Consider the following 11,728-nt stretch of genomic DNA (forward strand, 5'->3'; position numbering starts at 1 on the left):
AACTGTATAGTTATTTTGACTGAATTTAGATCTATTGAAATAAAATTTTTAAGAAAATGAACATGGACTTATAGTAATTTTTTATTGCAGTACCTTTACAATTTGCGAAATGAAAGAAAATCGGGTGGTTTTATTAAATTACCAATTCCAGTGGGTTATATCTTCTCAAGTTCGGTAATAAGCACGTCAAATTGTGGCACGCTGTCGAGACCTATTCTGGTCCGCTGGAATCGTCCGTCTACGAATTTTCTTTCATTTTGCATAGTTCATCTTTAACTCGGGCCCCCCCTCCTCTTATTTTAGTTAGTATTCTCCTTTTCAATGTTATAAACGATGTTTAATGATTTTCCAATACAGAAATACCCAATAACTCAGCCGACAAGAAAATATAAGCGGATTTTGTAGTTTCGGTGCTAAATATTGCTTTATTTGCACGTATTTGTCATAAATGAAGTAAATTAGCCTTGAAAGGACTCTGTAGGCAACCAGAAATGCATTTTTATAGATTTTATTACACAGTTTGTCTAAATATGAATTAATGCACAAATAACAGACTTTCCTCCATTCTAACGCAGATTTTCTATAGAAAGGACTTAGTTTGAAACTCAAATCGCTTTTTGGTGTAAAGAAATTTGAAATTTACTTGTTCAAAGGCGGCAAATTACAAATTTCTTTACAACAAAAAGTAATTTTCAGTTTCAAACTAACTCCATTTTATAGAAAATCTACGTTAGAATGGAGGAAAGTCTGTTATTTGTGCATTGATTCATATTTAGACAAACTGTGTAATAAAATCTATAAAAATGTATTGCTGGTTGCCTATTTGCTATAGAACACTCGTAAATACAAAATTTTTTAATTATGTTAGTTTTTTCTTGTTTATTAAGTGAAACAATACTAATCTTCGATATCTCGTTATTTTCAACGACTCCGATTTTTTTTTAAAGTAAAGAGAATTTATCACTTTATTCGGATCAAAAGACAAATTATTGAGATCGTCATTACGAGAAAGAAATATTAACTACAACCGCATTATTGATAAATTAATGTAAGAAGCGCAAATTAGAATTAAAAACACATCGATTACGACACAGAATAAAAATTGTTTTTCTTTTGTGTATTTTTTTTAAATCAATTTTATTTTGAAATGAAATCTTGAATCCAGTCAAAATAAACGAAGGAATATTGGAATTTGACGAAAAATCTCCATGTTTCTCGAAAAACATATTATTTTTTATTTAATGCCATTTTATCTTAAAAAGAAAATACCTAATAGTAATATAAGGGATAATCAACAGAAAAAACGTACAATGCAGGCATTGCAGATTGACGTACAAATAAGACGGTTCTACAGCAAATAGGCAACCAGAAATACATTTTTATAGATTTTATTACACAGTTTCTCTAAATACGAATCGATGCACAAATAACTGACTTTCCTCCATTCTAACACAGATTTTCTATGAAATGGACTTGGTTTGAAACTCAAATTACTGTTTGATGTAAAGAAATTTGTAATTTGCCGCTTTTGGCATCGTAAATTACAAATTTCTTTACACCTAAAAGTAATTTGAGTTTGAAACTAAGTCCATTTTATAGAAAACCAGCGTTAGAATGGGGGAAAGTCTGTTATTTGTGCATTAATGCATATTTAGACAAAACTGTGCAATAAAATCTATAAAAACGTATTGCTGGTTGCCTATTCGCTACAGAGCCCTCTTAAATGCTACTGTACCGAAGTTACTTACCAGCGATTCAACCGACAGCGCCACCCCGTAAGTAAAACCCGAACTCCAAAATCCTGCGAAAACGACAGAAATCCTGACGTTTCCACACAAACGAAATCCCCCGATAACTCCAAGCCTTCCAGATCGGCACACACCCCACCTCGCGCCCCTCCACCACGTCACCCCCGAAATAAACAACACCCCGTTCGAAACAAAACATACACCTCTGCACTAAACCGATTAACGATGCATCGCAAAACGATCCGACGCCTCAGTCCACTTTCACCACGCTGTAGATCTTCCGGATGAACCAGAAGCAGGCGAAGAACCCTATCGTGCCCGTCAGCAGGTTGAACAGAAACACCATGATCAACGTGTAGCCGAAATAGAGGAAGCCGGAGGCGGCGTCCTCGATCTGCAGCTTGGTGAAGAAGTAGTGGCAACAGTAGAGGAAAAGGTAGACTGCCGTGAAGCCGGAGGTAAGGTAGGAGCGCCACCACCAGTGGTAGTCCTCGGCGCAGAGGTGGAAGTAGCAGAGGAGGACGGTCGTCTCGGCGCAAGTGATGACCAGTATTATAAAGACGAGGAAGAGGAAACCAAACATGTAGTACATCTGGGAGGACCAGATCGAGTTCAGGATGAAGAATAGCTGGATGAAGATGCAACCGAAAGGTAACACGCCACCCATTATGATGCCGGGCAGGGGCTGGGTGTACACCGTCTGTTCCGGAATCAGCCTCGGTATCTGGTTGGTTCTGACGGGGTGTTCCAAAGCCTGAAAAAGAAAAAAAAACAGGTGCCGAAATCAAAAAAGTTTAAAAACCACAATTTGTCATAAATTACAAACAGCACACGTTTGAAATCGGCTAACCAGTTTAGTGGTCTATCGTTATCGCAATGACTGAATCTTCTAAAAGACCTGTAACTGACCCGTTCACGTTGTGTCACAATATCTGTATTATTTTTTGGATAGGTAATACATTTTCTGACGTGATTTACATTTATAAAAAAGTGTCTGGAATTAAATAACGCATTTGTTTATTTAAAAAAAATACAAATATAAAAAATTTATGGCACGTGCACTATCAAATGTCGATAGTGTATGTGCAGGAAGAAATTAGCTGCCGCAAGCCATGACGAAAAAAGGCATTCTAAAGCGCACCGACCAACGAAACGGAACATCAAATGATACAGAATAGATTCGATACTATTTTGTTACCGTTCATGTGAATGGGTCTTCATGAACAGATCATTTTAAAAATTGACCTGAATGACCCGGGTCCTGAAAATAAATTGATCTTCCCATCACTGCAACCAGTATCTTCCTCGGAGCAAAACTTGAGTCGCCTAACATTATTCACGGCATGTCTGTAAATAGTAATTGCTCAAAAAAAATCCAGTTCCTCATTGGCACAGAGTGTGTAGATATTTGTAACGTTTGAATGTCATGCCAATTTAGGCGATTTTGTTATAAATTTTACCCAGTGGCAGCTGGTGAAAAAGGAAGTGGTTATATTTTAATAACAAAGCGAGGGATCCTGTTTTATGGAGATTATTTATAACGAGCGTTCAAATAAAAACGTGGTCGAAGTTGGCTCTGACACATTGGACGTAGGGAGTAGCTTATAGCGACCAACCTAACCTCATTTCTCAACGAGCTGTATAGCAGCTGTCAGTTTCAATAAGTTAATGACTATATAACTTTATTTTAAAGAATAATCGTGATAACAATAACAAACAATTAAAGGAGCTGCAGAAAGTGTCCCCCTCTTTGTTATAACAATAAATTAAAGCAGCTGCTGAAAGTGTCCCCCTCCTTGTTCCAAGCACTTTTCACACCTGTTCCTCAAAGAATTAAAGACATTTTCTAAGATGCTCGGGGTATTGTTAATTTAATGAATCTTGTCTATAAGTCGAGCCTGCAGATAGTTTAAATCAGGAATAGGCAGTTCAAAAATAGTGTTTTTAAGGTAAGGCCACAAAAAGAAATCACACGGCGTAATATCACATGACCTCGGTGGAAATTCATGTTCAGCATTGAGACTTATTAGTCGATTTTGGAAAACTTCCCTCAACATATTCATCGTCTCGCCTGCCGTATGTGCCCTTGCGCCATCTTGTTGAAAGTAAAAGTTTGTAATTTCGTTTTCTTCCAGCTGGTTAACAAAAGGAGCGATCATTTCTTCTCTATACCTTTGCGCAGTAAGAGTAACATTAAAAAAAATAGGTCCATAAATCCTCCTTCGATTGAGAGCACACCAAACTCCAATATTTTGAGCGTGTAGAGGGCCCTCGACAAAAAAGTTATCTGGTTTTTCAGAAGACCACATTCTCATATTCTGTGAGTTTACGTAACCACTTAAATGAAACCAGGCTTCATCAGAAAAAAAGGTGATATTATGAAGTTCACCGTAGTTGTTTAAAAACCATTCACAAAATACAGCACGTCGCGGAAAATCAACTTCATGAAGTTCTTGCTGACAAGTTAAACGATAGGAGAACAAACGCAAATCTTTTTTTAACACTGTGTGGCAGGTACCAACTGATACTCCCACCATTTGTGATAAAACACGTACAGAAGTTCTTGGCGCATTTTCCATTATTTGTTGGACATTTTCTTTTAATTCTTCAGTCCGCTTTTTAGGTCGGCCGCTTCCTTCTTTTTTTGTTACACTGCCCGTTTCACGAAAAACATTAACACAACGCTGAACTGCACTTTGAAAAATTTTGTACTCAACAACGCCGGGGAAATTGATTTTGAAATTCTATGAAACATTCCTCAATAGAATACTTCCATCAATCTTGCGTCCATTTCTAAAGTAGGACTCTATGATAAACACTTTTTGTTCTTGAGAAAACACCATTTTAAACGCTTTTTAAAATGAAAATATTCAAATTGATAACGGCGATATAGCGCTTTAACAGATGACGTTTAAGTTCATTTGCTATAAGCTACGCCCTACGTCCAAATTTTCAGAACCAACTTGACCACGTTTTTATTTGAACGCTCGTTAGATTCACAAAGAGAACTTTCATGACCAAAATATTTCAGAAAAAATTTACAAAATAAAACATTAAATAAGGAGTTGCCACAGAGTTGACCGGACTATAAAGATATTGTTCGAAATTATTTACTTATGGCATTTCTGGAATATTAAATGTACAGTGAACAGAGGTAAATATTAAATACTCACCCTCTTCCTAAATCCAAAGAACGCCCCGACGAATGTAAGAGGTACAGAAACCAGTAGCCACAACGCTAGCAATCCCACTAAAGTACTGAAAGGCACTGCCGCTGAACTCTCGTTAGTCCACAACACCAAATTCATGATGAAAAATAACCCAAAAACTATCCTGGAATCAAAAAAATATTACATTTGCGACAATAAGTTAATAATAATATTCTTTATTGAAGTATCCCAAGCAAAAAGGTTAATAAAATCAATTGTGATAAGAATGAAAAAATTGCACAATAAAAATAACAATGACTCCAATACACTTCCTTGAGGTACTCCGTACTCATCAATTATTGGGTGTGACGTAGAAGTAGTTATCTTCGTTATCTGCTTTTGCTTAGATAAGTATCTTTTAACCGTAATAGAATATTTCCTAGAAACTACAGCTTTCTAATTTTTTTAGTAAATTATGTTGATCCCTAGGGGTTTCACACCTTTTCAGATATACCAGAAAATAAAATAATGTGACAAAAAACATGTTTATTTTTAATTTTTGTATGAAATCATTATTTAGCTGTTAATTTAAAAAAAAGAAAACATAAAATGAAACGAAATTGGCAGACAGTTGTGACATGCTAGACTATGCCTCAGTTGCGCCCTCTATTAACAAGAAGCTCAACTAAAATCTCATACCACTGTCATTCTTTTATTTAATAATAGAAACAAAGAGGAGTTACTTAAATAAGTTTCCATTTTGTCACTGTCAGTTGCAATGCCGTTTCACACACTTCGAAAACCTAATTACATATTATGAATTAAATAAATTAAATTTTTACCTAATTGCATTGAATTAATTTAAGTTCAGTTAAATTATTAGTTGCTACAAAATCAGAACCGCAGCTTCGATAGTATCCAATACATATTTTTTATACATTCTACAAAATAAATAGAAACGCAGCAACTTACCCAGGAGCCAGCATAGACGTGAGCAAGACATTGGATTTCCACTTTTCACCACCGAAACTCTTATAAATCCTGGCGGAAACGTATCCGGCGGGCGAACCCAGAAGCACGTACAGCACCATGGCGCAGGTCATAAGGGCTCCCCTGTTGGCCGGACTCAAGAATCCCAGGCAGGCGAACGCTAGAGTAACGAGAGTCATACAGAATACTTGCACTCCCGAACCCAGGAGTACAGAGAGCAACATTCCTTTCCTTGGGGGCCGGAATACGTCCCCGTGTACCAGCTTCCAGCCAAATTCTTCCTGTGGGACATGTGACTTATATGAAATTTTGTATACTTTGGTATAGATCAAGGGTCGGCAACTGGCGGACCGCGGTCCAGGTCCGGACCGCGGAAGGTAAAATACTGGACAGCCAAAAATTTTTTGAAAGTATAAATTATTCAAATAATTTATTTAAAAAATGTTTTTGACGTTTAAGTGCCAATCTTATCATTTTTTCTAGTATTTTACAATTGTGTGAATATTTTGAGTTCTTAATTAGTAAGCAGATTAAATTTGAGTCCAAATTAAAACAAAAAAATAAGAAATATGAATTTTTTCTGGACCTCGTTAAAAATTTTCAAAAGTATCCGGACCCCACCTAAAATTATTTGCCGACCCCCGGTATAGATGTTACTTTATGACATAACTTTAAAAACTTCAGGTGTTATTTTAATGTATAGGTCTATATTTGTAGTTTTTTTTTAGCTCAATACATGCCCATGTGGCCTGAAAATTTTGAAATCGATCAGTCGAACCGCTTTCCTTTCCTGAATCGTCAGAGTTTTATAAAAAATTAAAGGAGCAGGTTTATTGCTAGGTTGATTAACATTGGTACTTTTCGCAATATTTGCAAAGTAGTCGTTGATTTTCCAAAACAGCAGAAATAACTATTTTTTTTGCACTTTTCCAAATTAATGCCAAGTATATAAAAAAAAATTTCAAACATACTAAAAGGCCCTTGAAAAGGTTTGATTCAGGTTTCCAAAACCCACCTCTTCTTCGCTGTACGATCATTAGTTAATGAAATATCGAAGATCAAAAAAACAGGTAACTTTTCACTTTAAGAGAAATCTATCTAAAAGGGAAATAATCACGCAGAAAATAAAATAACTAAATTGAAGCTGATGAATCAGGCTAAATGATCCCGAGTTTAATTGTAAAGAAAATTGTTAAATTTTTGCCTTGCATTATTTCTTTTGATTGCGACAAAAGTGATGCTCAAACTAAATTTTCATCTCAAGATTTCAAAACTAGAAACTTCAAGCTTCAATATGCTTCTTTTTATTTTCTCGATACGAGCATTATTCACTCAGTTACAGAATTTCAAAAATCACTAAAGAAATTTTGAAACTTTTCTGCTCCTTTAATTTTTTTTGCTGAGTGTAGAAAATTTGATTTATTTAACACAAAATAAGAAACAAAGCTGATAAATTGTATGTCGTTTCAAGAAAATTATTGGGAATGGTCATGATTTTCAGCAACGCAATAAAAAAAAAGACGCGTTTATTTTAGATTTTTCTCATTCTGTAAATTAAGCTACAGTATAAGGATTTTTTTGCGGCATACATTTTAAGTTAGCTAGATTATGGCTGTTTATCTCTCCACATCATTAAAAATGTTCATGTAATTAACAATTTTATCACCACAAAACCATGGTTGGTTTTTGATAAATATTAAATTTCATCTAAAGCTAAGGGAGAAATTGTTTAATTAGAATAGAATTAATTTATATTTTATAAATAATTTGACATTTTTTAATGAAAATTTACCACATAGGTGATTCAGAAATAGCAAAATTATCATGTCATTCAAGCACAAGATTAAGAGAATACACCAGAAGACACTGGTCTTGATCAGATTATGGTGGTGTAGGCAAAATGCCCTAAAATTGTGACCTCAGTTACACTTTTCCTCATATAAAGTGTGTCCCAGAAGTAACGTAAAAAATTCGTATTTTATTTTGTGTTTTCACAAAAATGCTAAAACACGTCAATTAAAATAGGAAACTGATACCTTTCGCATCAGTTTATGATACCTACTTTTGTTGTTATTTTAAATCATGTCCATTCCAAACGTTGGCTTTTTTTCGCACCTGTCAAAGTAAAGTAGGCCAAACCCTATATTGACGCATTTCCCTTCAAAAGGGCTATCCATTTATGCTTAAAATAAGGTAGTGCTATTTAAAAAAAAATCAATAACGTCATAGGTTTATGAAGCAGCGCAAAAAAGGTTTAAGCAACGTGACAAAATGACAATTTCTATTTACTAATTGACGTGTTTTAGCGTTTTCGTGAAAATGCAATACAAAATAAAATACAAATTTTTTTGCGTTACTTCTGAGATGCACTATATATTTTATTCCGGAAACAGTGTGCATCAACATAAACTCGGCAAAGTTTTTACCGTGAAAAAAACCTTTATTTTCTCATCAAATTCATCTAATTTAATGCTGTTCAAATAATGATTCTACAGAGATTCAACTTTAATAGTAACAATTTACAGATGGGAAAAATTTGTGATCAGAGCAATTTCATTTTAAAAAACATATCCTCTATTAATAACTCTCCTATTTTTAATCTATTGAGGTGCTAATTCACACAAATTCAATTTTTTTTTTTAAACCATATCAAATGAGCTCAAACAACTGCTCTATGCGCCAACTAGTACTGAATTGTACCAGTAATACCTCGTAAATAATATCAGTAATAATTAATTATCCATAATGAAAACTGAAAATAATATCTCTAAATATAATTAGTACAAATAACACATAACTGACATATTTTTTCAACACAAGAGTCAATTATGTTTATATAAACATTATATAAAGTAACCTAAACCAGTGAACAGTATTCAAGTTCACACTTGCATAAAATAATTTGAGTAACACATTATCATTAAAATCATGAAAATCGTAACCTTGTCTTATCACAAATCCCAATATCTTCAGACTTAAAGGAACAAATTACAATTTAATTTGCTTCGTTACGATTTACTCTAACACCAAGCGGATAGTAATAATCATGTGACTGCACTGGAGAGATTCTATCTTGCCGACATCTATTCTAAAGTACATATTCGAGTAAAGTATTTCAATCCCATATTCTCGTATAAGTTGACATATTTATGTCTGTATGTTTCCACCTGATTTAAATAAAATATCATACAATATCTGTTATCCTATTTACTGATTATTGAACTCTATGATACAAATCTCTTTCCATACATCCTTACTTTTTCCTTCGACCACAAATCTTTCATAAAAAAAAAATTGCTATCGATATTTGAATGTCAAATTTCAACTATAGAACTTTTGCTAATCACGGTACCAAAAATTCAAACACTGAACGAACAATAAATATAAAATAGATCAACCTACACGTAAGTTTTTTTCAATAATCATAATTCGCTATAAAAATTTTTTAAAACTTTTAACACCATCTACTAATTAAACAAAGCAACTTGATTTGCCAGTAAGTTGCACAAAAACACTGTACATTAGCGTCTCCTATATGCACCTCTTCTGGTAGCAGTACATTTGCCAATTACCCCGAACAATTTGCATTAAAAATTAGTTTTCACAAACAAAAATGTGCACCTACCTGAGCATCCTCTCCATTATCGATTTGGTTGTATCTTGCTATGTCCTTGTGCAAAGTCCTTAGTAATATCATGGCAACCATGCCCGATAAGAACAGGACAATAACCAAGGAATTTAAGATGCTAAACCACTGTATGTTGGTGTGAGGCATGGATTCCAAAATATAATCCCATCTTGAAGACCATTTCACAGTGTTGTCTTGGACGAAGATTACAGAGTATGTATAATTTAATTCGTAGGTTTCGTTTTTCTTTAAAGGATTTGTCGGAAATTTCAAAGGTTCGTTATTATGAGAACACATATCACTAAAAATATAAGAATATTAATTGTTTAGAAATTGTATACAAGCAATTTCCTTACTTTTTGTCAATGCTCTTTTTGTGGTCAATGCTTCTTGGTATTACTTTTACAGAAATAATTCTCCCCCCGTTTTCTCCAAATTGACTGCCCCAGTCCTCTTTAGCACCCGAGTGATATGTGATTTTTAAATCTACGTGATTGTAAATGTAATAAGCATTTTGGTTACTAGTGGGCCTCAAACAAGTCTGTCTGCCATTCCTTACATAGCAACCCATTTGGAATCCTGTGGTGCAATATTGCCTATTATCGTCAGTCTCGTAACAGCTAGTCACTGGCATATTGTCTACTATCCAATGATGTTGGTAATTAAGACTAATACCCTTTCTTAATACACTTAAGAGTAGGTTATGCTTCGCATTAGCCCCACTGTAAGATTTTTTACAAACAGATACACAACTCTCATTCTTCATAAATTTGATTTTGTAAGGCGAAGGCCTAATCCTTTCACCAAAAACAACTTGACCCAAGTTCTCAACTGGTGATTTAGAATCATCGTCTGGTGAGCAAAAATCGAAATGATTGTACTCGTAAGGTATTACGGATTCCTCAGTATTCAATCGATTGACATATAATTTTACATCAGCCTGTAAAAGAAATGTATTTATTAGCAATGTGAGTTACTAGGAAACATTAAAAATGCGTACCTTACAGACATCCGACTCGTCCTCTTTACAATAATTGACGGGAGCTAATCCCGGCAAATAAAACGAATCGACTTGAATCAAAAACTTTGCAAGTGCTACAATCGTTATTATCAATATCATTTTTACTGCCGTAACGAATATTTACACAAATAAACCTAAATTAAATCACATAAAAGATGTATCTCTCATCGAAACTTTTGACTAACACGTATCGTTTAAACGTCAGCAAAAACTTATATGACAAAAATGTTTACTTTCAAGGTAGAAAAACTGAATTCAATTTGTTGACGAAGCTTCATGAATAACGTATTTATTTTTACAGTTTTAAATTACTTTATTGCGATACGACAAACCTTGAATTAAATTTCATGTTTATTTACCGTCCACCATAAAGTATATACAAATATAAAGCAGCAAATTGTAAAGCAAAAGCACTGCAGTACGGAACACAGAAGCACTTCTTCTTCTTCTTCTTCTTTTTTGGCCTTCACCCAGAGGCACCCCAGAGGGTATTTAGCCAGCTCAACACAGAAGCACAAAAGTACAGAAGCATATATTACAGAAGCTAGTTTGAGTTTGTAACTGGGGCTTGATTTTTGAAAACAGGAGAACTGATTCTCCAGAGAAAAAATTCACCTGACAAATTTCTCTTAAAAACTGAAATACTTATTTTTGAACGTTGAAGGAATCCAATTCTCTAGAGAATTTAATTTATGCCGTATGTCGAGGATATATTTGCAACTGACCAATCAGCGGGCAGAGTTTTCTTCAATATTTCAGTGCCATTATTGGCGACCCTGATGTTTAGTCACTTGATTTGATTTTGAAGTTTGTTTTGTAAATGTCATTATATTCGTCAGGGAGACTAGACATCTCCATGATATTCGTAGTAATTTAATATAACTTCAATTTGAATAGAAGTATATTTGAAAACACAAAAAATTTAATATTATTATAATTATGATGAAGCGTTCGTTCACGTCGAAAGCGCAAAAAAGAAATTAATATGCTTAGAAACAACGAAGAACTTTTTAAAATGAAAGTTTTCTTCTACTTTCACTCACAAAAAGGCCCAAAAACAGTGGTCAGATATTGCTGAAACTTTAAATGGTTTAATTAATGTTGTCGCGGATGGTTTACAATTTCTGCAGCTTGCAAATTATTCATTATATTTAGAATTAATAATAAATTATTTGGATCCATTACAAATTTC

General features: G+C 34.0%; 1 protein-coding gene across 1 annotated transcript; it reads right to left on the reverse strand.

Moving 5' to 3' along the window:
- Nucleotides 1-1,624: 1,624 nt before the first annotated feature.
- LOC108909459 (transmembrane 9 superfamily member 2) lies at nt 1,625-10,964 on the reverse strand. Its single transcript, XM_018713802.1, has 6 exons — nt 10,516-10,964; nt 9,872-10,455; nt 9,513-9,816; nt 5,870-6,168; nt 4,922-5,081; nt 1,625-2,502 (listed from the first exon to the last, which is right to left on the reverse strand). The coding sequence occupies exons 1-6, from the start codon at nt 10,633-10,635 to the stop codon at nt 1,999-2,001; spliced, it is 1,971 nt and encodes a 656-aa protein (XP_018569318.1). The 5' UTR covers nt 10,636-10,964; the 3' UTR covers nt 1,625-1,998.
- Nucleotides 10,965-11,728: the final 764 nt, after the last annotated feature.

This window comes from Anoplophora glabripennis, unplaced genomic scaffold (assembly GCF_000390285.2).
Source record: "Anoplophora glabripennis isolate ALB-LARVAE unplaced genomic scaffold, Agla_2.0 scaffold383, whole genome shotgun sequence".
NCBI lineage: Eukaryota > Metazoa > Arthropoda > Insecta > Coleoptera > Cerambycidae > Anoplophora > Anoplophora glabripennis.

Bases quoted from the DNA above. Each gene is read 5' to 3' on its own strand.
- LOC108909459 (XM_018713802.1), bottom strand. From the start codon at position 10,635: ATGATATTGATAATAACGATTGTAGCACTTGCAAAGTTTTTGATTCAA. The intron at 10,456-10,515 runs GTACGCATTTTT...TTTCTTTTACAG, and splicing joins ACGAGTCGGATGTCTGTAAG to GCTGATGTAAAATTATATGT. The intron at 2,503-4,921 runs GTGAGTATTTAA...TTTCTTTTTCAG, and splicing joins TCTTTGGATTTAGGAAGAGG to GCTTTGGAACACCCCGTCAG.